Source organism: Rhineura floridana, chromosome 20 (genome assembly GCF_030035675.1).
Source record: "Rhineura floridana isolate rRhiFlo1 chromosome 20, rRhiFlo1.hap2, whole genome shotgun sequence".
NCBI lineage: Eukaryota > Metazoa > Chordata > Lepidosauria > Squamata > Rhineuridae > Rhineura > Rhineura floridana.
In genome coordinates this window covers 3755374-3772695 of record NC_084499.1, presented here as the reverse complement: position 1 = coordinate 3772695, position 17322 = coordinate 3755374, and the positions used below count along the sequence as shown (strand labels likewise).

General features: G+C 49.1%; 1 protein-coding gene across 2 annotated transcripts; it reads left to right on the top strand.

The window, feature by feature from the left end:
• Positions 1 to 1507: 1507 nt before the first annotated feature.
• On the top strand, positions 1508 to 14115 carry PDCL (phosducin like). 2 transcript variants are annotated; one of them, XM_061604274.1, is made up of 5 exons: positions 1510 to 1698; positions 2960 to 3042; positions 5343 to 5526; positions 10413 to 10594; positions 12726 to 14115. In XM_061604274.1, the coding sequence occupies exons 3-5, from the start codon at positions 5352 to 5354 to the stop codon at positions 13275 to 13277; spliced, it is 909 nt and encodes a 302-aa protein (XP_061460258.1). In that variant the 5' UTR covers positions 1510 to 1698; positions 2960 to 3042; positions 5343 to 5351; the 3' UTR covers positions 13278 to 14115. The 2 variants fall into 2 exon arrangements, with proteins under 2 accessions (XP_061460259.1, XP_061460258.1); XM_061604275.1 differs by lacking the exon at positions 2960 to 3042 and having other exon boundaries at positions 1508 to 1698.
• The last annotated feature ends 3207 nt before the right edge of the window (positions 14116 to 17322 follow it).

The following is a 17322-nucleotide window of genomic DNA, read 5'->3' as shown; positions in this document are numbered from 1 at the left end:
TAGGATGGCACTCTTCAAATACTTCAAAGGTTGTCGCATATAGGAAGACAAGGATTTCTTCTTGATCATCCCAGAGCACAGGACACAGAATAATGGGCTTAAGTTGCAGGAAGCCAGATTTCATATAAGCATCAGGAAAAACTTCATAGCTGTTAGAGCAGTACGATAATGGAACCAATGACCTAGGGAGGTGGTGGGCTCTCCAACCCTGGAGGTCTTCAAGAGGCAGCTGGACAGCCACCTGTCGGCTAGGCTTTAAGTTGGATTCCTGCACTGAGCAGGGGGTTGGACTTGATGGCCTTATAGGCCCCTTCCAACTCTACGATTCTGTGACCTTCTGCATGCAAGGCAGATGCTCTACCACTGAGCTGTGGTGGAGTCCCAAATCTTTCTTAGTTACCTCAGTGTTTCTGGACTGGTGATGAACTCGGAATAAATGGAAATACCGTGCAATCTTGACTACTGGGTAGGAAATTAATTTGGGGAAATAAATTTCAGATTATCTCAAGCAGGGGTTCCCAAACTCTGGTCCGTGGTCCACAAGCTTCATTCAGATGGTCTGTGGCGTGTCTGTAAAAATGCAACTAGAAATCCTACAACAGCTATCGCACAGCACATTACAATTACTACAACAAGCAGAAAAGCATTCAGGGGTCTGCCAAGACCCTCAGCAACGTTCAAGTGGTCCAAGAGGGGGATAATTTGGGAATCACTTCCCTGGGGGACCCAGTCCTCTTTCCTTGCCCAGCAAGTGGCTCTTTAGGGGATCCCCAAAGCAGGAGTGTACAACTGAATGAAGGTTCTTTCTTTTTTGAGGTCGCTTTGCTTTCTCCTGGGGCTTGAGAGCCAGCAAGTGAGGGTCAGAAATGATGGAAGCCTGCTGCCTAACTGCACAGCTGAGCTGAGGGTCATGTACCACACATTCAAAGTGCATGGCTTCCCTCCATCCCTATGAATCCTGGGAACTGTAGTTTATTAAGGGTGCTGTAGCTCTGGAGTCCCAGGATTCTTTGGGGAAGCCATGTGCCAAACTACAGTTCCCAGGATTATTTGGGGCGGGGGGGGCGGGAGGAAGCCATGTGCTTTAAATCTCAGACCCTCTCCAGGATGGTGGCTGTGTGCTGCTATGAGATTCTTTGTCAAGGGTGCTGGGAACGGTAGCTCTGTGAGGGGTAAACTACAGTTCCCAGGATTATTGGGGGGAGGGGGAAACCATGTGCTTTTAATCTCAGTCCCAAACTGCAGTTCCCAGGATTGGGAGGGAGGGAGGAAGCCATGTGCTTCTAAATCTCAGTACTCCACCTGGATGGTGGCTATGTGCTGCTATGAGATCATCATCTGTTGCTAAAGAGGAAGAGAGAGGATCCTGATTGTTCAGGACCGTGACTGCAAGTAAACATATATGTGTGTGTATTTTTAAAAAAGGACAAAGCAGTATAAAGGTTACAGGGGTATGGAGAGCAGAGCCACCGCCCCCTCTCTCCTCCGTGACGCCCCGCACATGGCATTGTTCGAAGGGGAGCCGGAAGTGAATTGCTGTGTGAGCGCAAGCTGAGTTTCCCCCCGCCCTACCTCTATGTCCAGGAGAGCCCCGCCTTTCCCCGCCTGCTCCTCCCGGCATCCTTTGCGCTTCCGCTTCCTCCCCCTTTCTGTTGGAGGAGAAGAGAGAGTGTGTGATTGCGACGTTCCTCCCCCCGGGTAAGGAGGGAAGGGGGGTGGGGGCTGTGCCCCATAGCGAGGATTTGGGGGGAGTCACAATGTTTGGTGGAGTTGGGGATGGGGAGGAAAGAGTTAATGTCCTGTGGGGCTTGGAGGGGCTGCGGCCCTTCCTGTTGGGGGTGGGGGCTGCTGCCCCATAACAAAATGTTGGGGGTGGTGGTCATGAATGAGTGTAGTGGGGTGGGTTGAAGGGAAAGGGTTAATTCTCCCAGTGGGGAAGGGAGTCGTAGTCTTATTGGGGGGCGAGGGGGCTGCCCCCTAGCAAGGTTTTGGGGAGGTGGAAAGTGGGTTAATGCACTCAGGGCTGGAATCGTATTGGGGAGGGGTGAGGATTTGTGGTTGGGGGCATCTAAGGGATGCGGGAGGGGGGCAGGAAGGGAGTGTGGTCCTCCGTTGGAGGCAGGATTTGGGGTGGAGGATTTGAGGTGGGAGGCACCAGTGGGCAGAGACAGGGTGAAAGAAGAAGGTTGATGTCTTCTGGGAGGCCTGTTTTTTGGGGGGGGGTCTGACTCATAGCAAGGACTGAGAGGTGTTAGGAGAGTCCTTTTTCCATCACGGAGCCTTCGGGAATTCATAGCTCTCTCATGGGAATAGGGGAACAACCCTCACCACCCTTAACAAACTACAGTTCCCAGGGTGCTTTGGGGGAAGCTGTGAGTGTTTAAAGTGATCCACTACTGCTTTACGTGTATGGTGCCGACGGGGCCTTACTTAGTGCAGGGAGATGCTGGTGGGAGTTGTAGTCCAAAACATCTGGAGGGCGCCTGGTCAAGGAAAGCTAAATTCAAGCTTCGTTATTTGGGGATGGTGGGGGAGAGGTGCTGGGTTTTTCTGTGGGAGGCAATATTTGGCTGGGGCTTTTTGCTTCTGTGCCCTTCAACTGACAACTCGGCTTTTTCCATCTCCAGAACAGCCAAAGTGTCACCCTGCAAATATTTCTGCTAACAGCACAGAATAGCAAAACCAGGCATTTAAAAAAAAAAGTTGGCAGCCCTGAGAATGTGGCGTTCAGAGTATAAGGGCCAGTGTACCTAACTCCCCCAGCTCTACTCCATATCATTTAGGTTTGGAATATTGAATTAGAAAGTTTGCTTTGTGACCTAGTTTCTCTCAGGCTGCAAAGAAAGAAAGAAAAAGAAAAGCCAAATGCTATTTTAGGCTGCATTAACAGAAGTATAGTTCTCAAATTGTGTGAAGTATTGGTTCCCCTCTATTTATCTCCTCGGTTCTGCTTCTCCAGGTGTCCAGAGAGGGAAATCCTTGTAAAACTGAAGGAGGCTTCCTCTCTTCTACCCTCACCCCACCCCAGTTTGCATAGTGAAAGTAAGTGAAAATTTGATTTATTTTTAAGAACTTACCCCTGAGTATAAGTCGCTAACAAAAACAGCAATCCAAACGATACCGATTGAATTATAGATATAAAAAAAACTGAACAAGGCAGGAGTGGCAAAAATGATGTGCACTTTACTTGCAAAGCTGCAGTCACTTAGTGCCCACCCGCCTGCCTGCCCTTGGGAGCAGCCTTGTTTTTTTCCTCAGTGCTTGCATCTCCCAGCCAATCAGAGGCTGGTAAATGGACACCACACTGGTTCTGCTCTTTGGTTGGCAGCAGCCCCCCCCCCGGGAAAAAAGTTCCTGTGGGCCATACCTCACCTTCAACTCTCCTTTCCTGGGTGTGTGTCTCTCCTCCTCCGCTGGGTTCTGTGTCCCTCCATTTGCTCTGCTTACCAGAGGAGCCATCTGCTCTCTGATCTGAGCTGCCTGCACGATCTCCTAGATTTTTTTTTGGGGGGGGCACCTTTTTTGTTTTTAGCCTGAAGGCTGAATTTCCATGTGGCTAACCTTCCAGGGGCCGCATGATAGTGGTGGAAGGGGCCACCCCCCATATTTACAGGAGGAGAAGCCATGAGCTGGCGGGCTGGCTGGAGAGAGGCCCCTGTGGGACACATCTGGACTTTCCCCATCCTTGCCCTAGATGTTTTGTGAGCGCTTCCAGGTAGCCGGTGTCCTCTGGTAATGACTTGGGGAGCAGCTACTGGGGGCGGGGCATGACCTCCCATGCAGCCAGTAGCCCTTTGATTAGTGATTGGAGCTGTGCTCTCATTTGCTTGACTTTTTTTTTTGTAGCCAGCAACAACTGACAGTCACAGTGAATCCACTCCAGAGGGAAGAGTGTGCAAACTCCCTGCAGCTGGCGGTCCTCTTAAGCTGGGCCAGGCTGATATTTCCCCCTTGCTGGCAAAGTCCGTGCTGAACCAGTGGGAAGTGGCTATTGGACCCTCACTCCATGCTTGGGACAAGAGAGTTCTGCCTACCCTGACAGGGATGTTGTTTGTCTTGGAGTTCCTTCTGGCATCACTTGGTGCCTCATAGCAAATCTTCATGCCAGAGCAGGCATAAGCACCTCCTGTTGTTTATCTCCAGCTTTGTCTGGTATTCTGGGGTAGACTGCCTCTGAACCTGGAGGCTCTGTCCGACTTCCATGGCTTATAACCATCAAGAAACCTATCCTCTATGGGTCATCTAATCAATTTTTAAAGCTCTCTGAGTCCTTGCAGCACCTTCCGGTAGCATATTCCATACTCCCTGCATTTTCAGGTCTGTGTTAGAGATACCTTTTTTCTGGACCTGTAGTTATTGTAGGTTTGGGGCTCTTGAGCTGTTGCTTGTGTCCATTTCCTGGGAGAATCTGACCTCTCTCTCTCTTTCTCTCTGTTGTTTCCTTATCGTTGAGCAGCTGCGTCCCAGATGGCTTGCAGAGTGCTATCTGCAAATCCATGGCCAAGAGAGCAGATCTGGTTTAGGATAAAGAGAAGGGTTAAGGGTTGATGCTAGAGCTGCATCATCGCTACCGCCTCAGTGCTGATATTCATCTGAATGCCCTTGCCACGCAGCTGGGTGGCTGGCTGGGCCTTAAGTCTTTCTTGTAGAGAAGTGGGGTGTGTGGAATGAGCGAGTGAGGTGTTAATCGGCCCAAAGACTTGCAGTTGAGGCAGAAGTGCAAAGGTTTTGCTGCGGTTCATGTGATAGCAAAAGCTTGAAAGCTGCTCAGCTGGTGTGTGTGTGTTTTGATTTTTTAATCTGCTGGAGGGTGGGCAAGGTTTGTTTTTGCTTTTGCAGCCAGGATTGGTGTGCTGCCAAAGCTTTATGTGGCTGCATGGGGGTGATTATTGTTTTATTTTTTAATTTGTTTTATGTTTGATATATTATTTTGGCTTTTAATTGTATTTTAAGTCGCTTGGAGACTTTGTGGGTAGCAAGTAAATAAATAAATCATAAAGAGGCAGATGTTGCTGATATATAAGGCAGTTGTTGAGCAGGATCACTGAGAGCTTAACAGATCTTTTCCCTTAAAACTGCTACACACTTCGTCTACCTCTTCAGTGCCAGCAGTGAACAGGCATCCCAGAACAAGATTTCATCCACACCCATCCCCTTCACGTTTATGGGAGTGCATCCTGCTTCTTCTAGAGGATAAAGTTGTGTTTGCGTTTCTTATTTGGCTCACTAATCCACAGGAGAGAATTCAGATGTCCCTGCGAGGATCTGTTTCAAGCGGTCCCCGAGGAGAGCCCGTTGCTGGAACAAACTTCTGTTAATCTTTTTCTCTGCCCTCTTTGCAGCCCCCCACAATGACCACCCTGGATGACAAGCTGCTGGGCGAGAAACTCCAGTATTACTACAGCAGCAGCGAAGAGGATGAGAGCGAAAAGGACAACGAGAGGGACCAGGAGGGTGACTTCATCCACGATGACGCCGTGCCCAGGGAGGAAGCTCTGAGCAGCGACGGCAGTGCCATAAACACAGGTGTGCTTCCTGTTTGCCCCCCAGTCCACCTGGAGCTCACCTAGGTCTGAGTCGGTCAGTTGTGTTTATTGTGCTTAAAGGCTCTTCTCTGGAGGTGATCTTTTGCTAACCAGTCTCCTGGGGAAGGTAGAAAGCTTTTTCTTTCGTTACTGAAGATAGGATAGAAATCCTTTGTAGTCAAATGTAGGAAGGTATAATTCTGCCACATTAAAACACAAGACCTCCAAAGATGACTGCTAGAGCGCAAGTGGCAAAAGACGTGCTGTGAGGCTGATTGGGCACGAGTAAAACATCATAACCGTGCCTACTGTGTGGCAGTGAGGGTGGCGAAGAAAGCCCACTTCTCTGCCTCCATCGCATCCTCAAGTAGCCATCTGGTGGAGCTTTTCCGTATTGTCAGGGGCCTGTTGACATCAGCTCCAGGAAATGGAGTCTTAGACCCTTCAGAGGCCCACTGTGTATTGTTTGCAACGCACTTTGAGGGTAAAGTTGCTCGCCTCCATAGCAGTCTTGATGCCCCCTCCACATCTGCTGTAGTACCCAATGAGGTGTCCAGTGAAATGTCTGCTGCAACTTCTTGAGAACAGTTTCAGTTGATGCAGCCTGATGATGTGGACAAGGTGCTTGCGATGATGTGGCCAGCAATGTGTCCTCTCGACCCTTGCCCTTCTTGGCTTATTAAAGCTTGCCGAGGGGGTTTGACTGAGTAGATCCAGGGCCTGGTCAACACATCATTGCGGGAGGGAGTGGTTCCAGCCGCCCTGAAAGAGGTGGTGATCTCCTGAAAAAGCCCACCGTGGATCCATTGGTCTACGACAATTACCGACCAGTCGCAAATACCCCCTTTTAGGGAAGGTGATTGAGAGGGTTGTGGTGCAGCAATTGCAAGTACTCTGGGATGAAACAGATTATCTTGACCTGTTCCAGTCTGGGTTCAGGCCTGGTTATGGGATTGAATCGGTCGTGGTCGTCCTGATGGATGACCTTTATCGGGAGAAGGACAGGGAGTGTGACCCTGTTACTCTTACTTGATCTCTCAGGGGCTTTTGATACCAGTGACCGTGGTCCTTCTGGGCCAACTTGGTGAGATGGGTATTAGAGGCACTTTTTACAGTGGTTCTAATCCTATCTGCAGGGTTGTTTTCAAAGAATAGCATTGGGTAATTGTCTTTCAGCCCCCTGGCAGTTGTGCTGTGGGGTGCCGCAGCATACCATTTTGTCCCCAATGCTGTTTAACATCTATATGAAGCCCTTGGGAGTGGTCATTAGGAGATTTGGGGCGAGGTGTCAGAAGTACATTGATGATACCCAGCTCTATTTCTACATCTGAATTGGGAGAGGCTGTGCAAGGCCTGGACTGCTGCTTGGACTTGGTGGTGGGCTGGATGAGGGCCAATAAACTGAGTCTGAATCCTAGCAAGACAGAGATGCTGTGGGTTGGTGGTTCCCAAGCTCAGATAATTGGTCATTTGCTTGCTTTGGATGGGGTCGTACTCTCTTTGAAAGAGCAGGTCCATAGTCTGGGGGTGCTCCTGGATCCATCTTTGTCGCTAGAGGCCCAGGTGACCTCTGTGGCTAGGAGTGCCTTTTACCAGCTTCAACAGGTAAGACAGCTGTGGCTGTTTCTGGACTGGGATAGCCTGACTACTATTGTCCGTGGTAACCTCCAGTCTGGATTACTGTAATGCACTCTATTTGGGGCTGCCCTTGAGGTTGGTCCAGAAGCTGCAGCTGGTGCAAAATGCAGCGGCGAGACTGCTCTCTGGAGCAGAGTATCGCCAACATGTCACCCCGCTGCTGAAAGAATTGCACTGGCTGTCCATTAGCTACAGAGCCAAGTTCAAGGTGTACTGTACAAAGCCCTATACAGCTTGGGACCAGGATACCTGAAAGACCGTCTTATCCCTTATATACCCAGTCAATCACTGCACAATCCGTTCTGCACAGCATAGGAAGCAGACCTTTACTGTAGTGGCACCTACCCTGTGGAATTCCCTCCCCTTAAATATTAGACAGGTGCTATTTCTGTTATCTTTTCGGCACCTGTTGAAGACCGTCCTCTTTCAACAAGCCTTTTAAGTTCAGACCTTACCCCAGTCTGCGTCTGTGTTGAAATTGCATTTTATTATGTTTTTAAACCTTTTTTTAAAAAACAATATGTTTTTAACCTTTTTTTAAAAAAAGATATCTTGAAAGCTTTTTAAAAAAATGTTTTCAAAGATGTTTTGTTTTAATGTATTTTACAGTCTGTTTTTATGATGTTTTAAAGTGTTTTTAGTCCTTTTGTTTGCTGCCCTGGGCTGCTGGTGGGAGGAAGGGTGGGATATAAATCAAATAAAAAATAAATAAATAAAGATTATTCAGTAGTAAAAGCTGTGTAAGGGGCAGGCATCTGCAACTGCTTCATGCAAGTTTTTGTTCCTGCCTTTTGTCGTGTAGGATTTTTTTTACCTTATCCAGTGCTGTAACATATGAGCCAGCCCTATCCTGAATCCGACCATTGGTCCCTTCTGCCCAGGATTTTATATTCTGGCAGGCAGGAGCTCCACAGGGTCTCAGGCCATTCCTGTCACCCAGTTCCCTGGGATTGTCTTTTTTTAAAACTGGAGACGTCAGGGAATTAAGCCTGGGATCTTCTTTATACAAAACTCAGACTGAGCTAAATTTGTGCACCAGGCTAACGTTTTCTTTTGGAAAAGTCCTGTCGTGTCTCCCATCCGGAGTCCCTGGATTTAAGGCGACCTGCTGATGCTCACCCTGATATTGTCTGCAGCTGATGCTCTGTCTCCCTCTCCAAGTCATAGGAATCGTTCAACTCTGGCTTGTCCTCAGTCAGACCTTTGGTCCACCTAGCCCAGAGGTGAGGAAGCTGTAGCCCTCCAGTTGTGACTGGACTCCAGCTCCCATCTGCCCCAGCCAGCATGGCCAGTGGTCAGAGATGACAGGAGTCATAGCCCAGCGACATCTGGAAGGCCCCTACAGGCTCCCTGTCCCTGACTGAGTCCATTGTGAAGTCTCTAGCTGAGAAATGCCTTTCCCCATCTTGCTGTCTGATACAGGCGGGCCCCACTTATACGGCAGGTTCCGTTCCGGACCCCCGTCATAAAGCGGAAATCGCTGTAAAGCAGAACCCCATTGAGTATAATGGGACACATGACGCGAAAATGCTGCAAAAGCGCAAAAATCGGCTTTAAAATGGGGACTGAAAGCCACCGCATTAGCGGAACGCCGGAAAGTGAAGCGCCAGGAAGCGGGGCCCTACTGTATCCTTTTACCTAGGGAAGAACGAAGGATGCTGTTGGGGGTCCCTGATTCATTGTTGTTGTTATGTGCCTTCAAGTCGATTACAACTTATGGCGACCCTATGAATCAGCGACCTCCAAGAGCATCTGTCGTGAACCGCCCTGTTCAGATCTTGTAAGTTCATAGGGTCGCCATAAGTCGTAATCGACTTGAAGGCTCATAACAACAACAAAGGGATGCCATCGGCAGAACCAGAGACCTCCGGCATGCAAATCCCATCCTGTGTCGCTAAGCTGTGGCCCGCATTCAGGGCCAGCTTTAGTTTTTAAAGTGCTAGTTCAAAAAAACGATCAGTTGAATCAAATAGCAATCAAATCATAATTCACTGCCACATGGTGATGTTGGCGGCTGCCAGCTTAAGGCAGCTTTAAAATTCCAATGTAAAAGTGCTGGCTTTAATCTACAAGGCCCTGTGTGGCTCAGGGCCCCAATATCTAGCAACACTCCTCCCACAGCTTGAACATAGCTAGACCCTCCTCCGAGGGCCCCTTCTGGGAGAGGTCCAGGGGGTGGCAACAAGGGAGAGGGCTTGTGCCCCCCCTCCCCAAGTGTATGAAGTGTTCTCCCCAGTGAGGCTTGCCTGGCACCAGCACTGACAGGCTTGCGGCACCAGGGTGAGACATTCTTCTCCCAGGCATTCGAGGGAACGTGATTATCAGGCTTATTCCCATTTCTGTGCTGTTGTTTTTAATTGAGTAAGTTACCTAAGGACAACATACAAATTGATTATGATGATGCCAGGGGACTAGACAAATTCATGGAAGAGGAGGAGGAGGGACTCAGTGCCTCTGAATGCCAGGGCCTGGGGATCCCGAGTGGGAGAGTGCAGTTGCCCGCTTCTCCTGGTTGTGAGTTTCTGATGGGCAGCTGGAAGGCCACTGAGAATCGAGGTGCTGCCCTAGAGAGCTGCAGGGCACTTGCTTTTTTCATTTATTTTTTAAAACTTGTTTTTATTACATTTGTAACTACAGCCTAAATAGCCTTCGTTTCAGTGTCCATGATTTTTTGTCGCTCGGGCATCCAGATTTCCCAGCCCTTGCACATCCGTGCGTTTGCACGTCCATGTGCTTTCTTCCGGTTGCAAAACATTTGTTCCCAAAAGCAGGGGTTTTATTTTACAGCTGTGGAACTTTAGACATTTCAGTGGGGACAAGATTGTATTTATGGATTGTAGTAGGATTTTATAGTTTGTGTGTCTGTGTGTCTTACAAATTTTTGTACACCACCTTGAAATGTATGGTAGCAGACAGTGTATGCAAACCTACTATATATTTTGGGAAATCGTTTTTTCTGTTTGCCCTGCATTTGGACACATCTTATGATGTTGAAAATCGAATTTTGCTTCATGCTTTCAGAGATTAAGGAGCAGGTTTTCATCTGCTTGGATACAACTGGGCACCGTTTTGAATCAAGATGGTGGGTTGAACCTCTCAAAACTGCACTGATCTTTTTGGTTTCTTAGGATTCCGGATATCCCAGCCCTTAACTGGGACTTACACAGTTGATGACTGGAGTGTGTCACTAAGGTGCCCGTTGTGTCCCTCTGACAACCCCTCCCTGCTTTATTTCCCCTCCCCCCGCAGGCCCTAAAGGTGTGATCAATGACTGGAGGAGATTCAAGCAGCTGGAGACGGAACAGCGGGAGGAGCAATGCCGAGAAATGGAGCACCTCATCAAGAAGCTCTCCATGACTTGCAGGTCCCACCTGGACGAAGAGGAGGAGAAGCAGAAGCGGAAGGAGCGTCAGGAAAAGCTGAATGGCAAGGTAGCCTCCCGTCCCCAGTACGTCCCTCCCCAGGAGCAGTTGCCATGTGGGAGGTGCTGTTTTGCAGATGGGGAGGTAAAGAGTCTATGCTCGGGGACTGCCTGCCCTGGGCGGTGCGTGGCCCCTGCGGTTGGTGCTGCTTGAACATTCAGGTGGCAGACTTTGTGATGGGTCCGCTTGACGGTGCCACTGGACAAGCCCAGCGCCTGCACCAAGGCGGATCTGAGCCTGAATTCTGAGGCTTTTGAGACAAACGCAGCATACCTGTATGGTACGTGGGTTTACATCCGCCCCATCTCCCTGTTCCCCAAAGACTCCTGGGAGTCATAGTTTGGTGAGAGTGCTGAGCATCCTGTTGGAGTTCCCAGGGTCCCCTTCCAGAGCTCCTGACCCCATGGCTCCTGTGGGAGAGGAATGACTGTTAAGCCAGTTCACGTCTCTGAGATAAACATGCCCAAAGGATACTGTCTTTCTGTTCACTCTTCCTGGACGGTTCATCGTTTTATAAACCTTTTATCTGAGTTGTTTGTGTCCATTAGATGGCTCCCTCCGGCCCCCAAAAAACTGCACCCACCAACCACCACAGCAAACCTGCACACAATTCAGACTCCACAATGTCCTAAGAAGTGAACAGATGTGCCCTCCAGCAAGATTGTGATGGCTCAGCAGAAATGCAGCCAGGCTGCGGCTGGAGCTGTGGCTGCTGGTGGCTCCAAGTCAGTGGGGCAGTGGAATCCACTCTGGGTTTTAGTCCGAACTTTCAAGGAGCTGGCAAAGGTGCTTCCTTTTTTTGTCCTGTCTGGTAAAACAGTCTGGTTTTAGTTACCCGATCACCTTTGCCAACCAAACATTTCACGCGGGACCGTGCCTGGGATTCCCCCTAGGCAAGTGAGCAGACTAGAGAAGAAGTGGCAGAACTTTCTTTTTCTCTTTGGCCAGCCTGCTGTGCCTCTGCATTGGCCTCAGAGGAGCCCCCTTTCTCCATGGCCAGCCTGCTGCAGTTCTAGTCTGTAAGAATGAGTGCCGGAGTTCACTTTTATTCCTCCTCCCTCCCAATTCATTTTCCTTTTGTGTTGTGTCTTTTAGGCAAGGGCATAGTTTTATTGGTTCTTGGGGGGTCTTAGACCCCTTCCTTTTTGGGACGCAGTGTCCCAGCAGCATCCTTGTGTCTCCAGCATCCTACGAGCCAATCAGTATGAAAGGGGAATGTGTTAGCCACTGAGAAGAGTCTTCTAACGTGCTTCCTTATCCTTTCCTGCTGATTGGAGCCAATCAGAATGAAAAGAAATGAGTCAGCCACTGAGAAGACTCTTCTCAGTAGCTGACACTCTCCTCTCTTATGCTGATTGGCTCCTAGGGATGTCTGTTGTTGTGAGAGAAGGCATTAACAAGGATCTCATTCTCAACCCTGCAGCAAAATAAATAATAAATAAATAAATGTGTGGGGGATGCAGCTGTGACTAACATGAAGGGACCCTGCACTTCTGAATGTGCCACAACACTACTGCTTTTAGGTTGTAATTCTGAGGGCTAAGAGGGTCTTACGATTAGTTTTTGTGAGCAGCACTGGAAGACTTTTTTCTTTTCTTTAATTGAAGAACAGGGTAAAAAATCCTTAGCAGATATCATTCTTGCTTCAGGTGCAAGGGGCTCAAATTCTGGATGAGATCTGCTCAAAATGGGAATGTATCTTTAAGGGGAGGGGCCAAACAGCAGTGGTGGAGGACCTGCTTTGCATGCAGATGGTCCCCGCCTCCCTCCCTGACATCTTCAGGAAGAAGGATCAGGGGATGAGGAAGCTCTTGCTCTGCCCAAGACCCCAGAGAGCCAACCCCGTAAGTTCGTGTGGGAGGCAGGCACCCCAATCCGAGGCGGTTTCTGGCTTTAAAGCAGCGGAGTCTGGCCCTCCAGGTGTCGTGGGCCCCAGCTCCCATCACCCAGCATGGCCAGTGGTCAGGAATGGTGGGCACTGCGGTCCCAACTACATCAGGAGGGTCACATACGAGCTACCCCTGAAACAAGTAAAAATCAGGCGAATGAAAAATGTTGCAGAGCCAGTTGACTCTGGGGAGCTTAATAACAAGGCTGCGTTTTAAAAGTGGTCTGTTTCTCCCCATGTCCCTGGTCCCAGCTGACACTGCAGGAATACAGCATGCTGCACGGGAGCCCCGACGACGAAGAATTCCTGCAGCAGTACCGCAAGCAGCGCATGGAAGAGATGCGCCAGCAGCTGCACAGTGGGCAGCACTTCAAGCAGGTGTTTGAGATCCACAGCGGGGAGGCTTTCCTGGACGCCATCGACAAGGGGCACAAGAACACCCTAGTGATGATCCACATCTATGAGGACGGCATCCCGGGGGCAGACTCCCTCGACGGCTGCATGATCTGCCTGGCCGCCGAGTACCCCACGGTCAAGTTTTGCCGGGTCCGGAGCTCACTAATCGGTACCAGCTCCCGCTTCACCACGAACGCGCTGCCGGCCCTCCTGGTCTACAAGGGTGGGGAGCTGCTGGGCAACTTCGTCCGCATCACCGACCAGCTGGGCGAGGACTTCTTTGCCGTAGACCTGGAGGCTTTCCTGCAGGAGTGCGGCCTCCTGCCAGAGAAAGACCTGGTGCTCCTCGCATCCGTTTGCAACGCCGCCTTGTGCTACAGCGAGGACAGCGACCTGGAGATAGATTGAGAGGGCAGGGGGAGAGCGGGGGGGCACAGTGGCCTGCAAACCGATCCGGGAGTCACAAAACGCAGCCTCCAAATGCGTCCCATTCCTTGCTGGTTCCTGGAGGGCGGTTATTCCATTGCTGACGGCCTCGTTCCCAGATGGCGCAACTGCAGCAGCCTGTGGCCTCTCCGCTCTGTCCTCCCTGAAGCCCTTTTCCGCTGCTTCTAGTGGGTCTCACAGCCTCAGTCGTGGCTGCACCTTTGTTTCGTACGCAAAATCGTAAGCAAGAACTTCTGCCTGGAGTTTGGGTACCAGTAACCCCCAGGAGCCTGGAGTGCATGGGGCTTACGTGAACCCCAAGATGTCAGATGATGGGGGGAGGCGGGAAGCAGCCCAATGGGCATTTAATTAACAGGGAACTATAGGGCTTAAATACCTGCTGGAGCAATTGTTGTAGACCAGCCTATTTCCAACCTGGTGCCCTCCAGACGTTTTGGAGCACAACTCCCATCATCCCCAGCCTGCACAGCTGTGCACCAAAACGTCTGGAGGGCGCCAGGTTGGGAAAGGATGTTGTAGACTGTAGCTCAGTCCCAGTAGTTGCTTGGTAAGGCTGGCTATTATCTCTGGGTTCTGGCCACTCCTAATGTTTGTTCATCCCTTTATGTGATATGCAAAATGTCGTCTTCAAAGTGGGTGTTGTCTGTACTTGTGTGTGGATGTCTGTCCTTTACGTTGTTCTCAACAACACCCTTCCACCCTTCCTCTGGAAATTTGACTATTTTGCTAAGCTCTCTTTTACAAGGTATGAACACTTCCTAACAGTTTCTTAAATTAATGCAATAAACCATAAAGACGATTACGCCTCTCATCCAGTTGTTTTCTTGAGCAGCAGTTGGTGCAGTGCAGCCCTCCCCGCAGGGGCGTTGTGTGTGGGGAGGGAGGAAAGCAAAGCCACAGATGGAGATGCGAGGCAGATGCTGTTTGACTCCTTTTTTTTTACGGGTACGGAAATGGGACTGCAGATGTGAAACCCTGGAGCAGCAGCGAACAACGTGGCGCCCTCCAGATCGGATTGGACTTGCAGCTGGTTGGGGCTGATGGGAGCTGTAAGTCCAACAACAGTTGGAAGGCACCACGTCTAGGCTCCCCTAGCGGATGGAGATGGGTGCACTGAGATACAGTTGCAGCCATCTTCGCTCAAATGCACGTAACTCACATAGCCACACTTAACATGAAAAGTGCTGTGTTGGAGTGCAGGTACGTACATATACACATGTTTGGGGGTGGGGAATGATAGAAAGTGAGGTGAGACGGAAATACAGAAAAGTGCAGCGTAATAGTGATGTACTGAACAGTGGTAATTCATAGAATCAGAATAGCAGAGTTGGAAGGGGCCTATAAGACCATCAAGTCCAACCTCCTGCGCAATGCAGGAATCCAAGTCAAAGCATTCCCGACAGATGGCTGTCCAGCTGCCTCTTGAATGCCTCCAGTGTTGGAGAGCCCACTACCTCTCTAGGTCATTGGTTCCATTGTTGTATGGCTCTGACAGGAAGTTTTTCCTGATGTTCAGTCGAAATCTAGCTTCCTGCAACTTGAGCCCGTTATTCCGTGTCCTGCACTCTGGGACGATTGAGAAGAGATCCCTCCTCTATGTGACAACCTTTCATGTACTTGAAGAGTGCTATCATATCTCCCCTCAGTCTTCTCTTCTCCGGGCTAAACATGCCCAGTTCTTTCAGTCTCTACTCATAGGACTTTCTTTCCAGTCCCCTGATCATCACAATTACAATGTACATACAGCAGGACAGCATCATAATAAACAGTACAGCAGAGTGGATAAAATCTATTCAGGTGACACATTCTGCGCCTGGAAAAATAAAAGCATATATGCCTGGGGCTGACAAGACAGTAGCCTCTCTGGGGAGGGCATTCCATAGAGGAGGGGCAGCAATTCTAAAGGCCCTTTCCCTGTTCACCACCCACCTGACCAGCTGCCTCTTGAATGCCTCCAGTGCTGGAGAGCCCACCACCTCTCCAGGTCATTGGTTCCATTGTTGTACCGCTCTAACAGTTAGGAGGTTTTCCTGATGTTCAGGCTTCCTTTAACTGTAGCTCATTATTCTGTGTCCTGCACTCTGGGATGATTGAGAAGAGATCCTGGCCCTCCTCTGTGTGACAACCTTTCAGCTACTTGAAGAGTGCTATCATATCTCCCCTCAGTCTTCTCTTCTCCAGGCTAAACATGCCCAGTTCTTTCAGTCTCTCCTCATAGGGCTTTGTTTCCAGTCCCCTGATCATCCTTGTTGCCCTCCTCTGAACCTGTTCCAGTTTGTCTGCATCCTTCTTAAAGTGTGGAGACCAGAACTGGACGCAGTATTCAAGATGAGGCCTAACCAGTGCTGAATAGAGGGGAACTAGTACTTCACGCGATTTGGGAACTATACTTCTGTTAATGCAGCCTAATTTAGCATTTGTCTTTTTTGCAGCCACATCGCACTATTGTCGTATTGCTGAGCCAAGTATTCCCCTCTTATAACTGCATTTCATTTCTCTTTCCTAAGTGTAGAACTTTGCATTTATCCCTGTTGAATTTCATTCTGTTGTTTTCAGTGCCAAAACAGTTTTTGATGCCACAGATCATGTGCTTAAAATCCTTCGGTCAGTACACAAGTGATGGCACAGAAACCCTTGATGTAATTTGGTGGTTTCACATTGCAGGCTTCCTTTCAGGTGCTGCAAGATTGTTGTTTTTGCTGCAAAAAAACTAGCACGGCTGCTGCTCTGGAAATCATTAACAACCGTTTGCCCTAGTTTCACTCAAGGAGACTCAAAACTGCAGCCCGGCATCAGCACACAACATCCTTGGGCAGCTCCAGGGTCCCAGGGTCCTGACAGTGCCCCACCCCACTGCACTGCTGATGCCTGCCCCTTCAAACCTGGTGCAAACAGTGGGACCTTCTTGTGCTGCCAAGCTGCCATCTTTGTGGCCTCCCACAGTATCACTCCACAGCATTGTGAAAACTGAGGAGGGTGGAGCCCTTTAGAAGCCTTAGTATGAGCTGCTTCTGTTGCTTGGCAACCTGCATCATTTGGGTACCACTTCAGCCTACCTTTTGTCATTAAGGCCAGATTATATTATGATTGAGGAGTGGTGGCTTACCTAGAGCAGGTGGGCTATTTTTCAACAGCAAGACATCTTGGGGATCTATAAAGTTTCTTTCAACTGTGTAGAAACTTTTTATCTCGCCTCAGCCTATTCAAAATACAGAGATGAAGTATTAAGTAACTTCAGGCAATATCTTGAAGTTATTTAAGGGTTGGTTTGTTAGATTTGTATCCCGCCCTTCCTCCCAGTAGGAACCCAGTTTAAGATACCAGTCACAATGCATAAGTTCCTGAGATGGTTAACATTTACCAACAGACTTCTACAATGTGGATGGAACCCTCTGATAAAGTTAAGGTAACTCAAGGCAGTCCAAATAGTTAAATATTTACCAGAAAAACCAACATGCACTCTTGTGGCACCTTAAAGATTAATAAAATTCATTCTGGCATAAGATTTTGTGTGTTACAGTCTACATGGTTTAAGCTTTCATAGCCTAGCATCCATTTCATCAGATGCACTAAGTGTATATACATCTTTGGGGCTGCGGAATTCTAAAAAGTGAGGTCAGACAGAAATGAAATGCAGAAAAGTAGACAGGCAATTATGTTCTTCACCATGGCCATTCACATAAAGCAGTTGATACCATCCCATAAATCAGGATAATGCTTCGTGCATCTGCTGAAGTGGATGGTAGACGATGAAATCTTAAAGCAATAATAAATTCACTCATAGGCAAAAAACCTTGCGGTTTAAGAACGTACCTGTAGCCCACAGCTATTCTATCAAACTTTAAAAAGCAGGGAAATTGGGCAGCTATAGTGAATGCACCAGGGGAGCAGGAGACCTGCCCTCCTCTCTGAGATATTGTACTGCCCTACAAAGTTGTCAAAATGCAAACACAATTTGGGTTGGTCTTTCACAGTCCAATCCACTTCCTGTGTAGCTTGGAAGAAT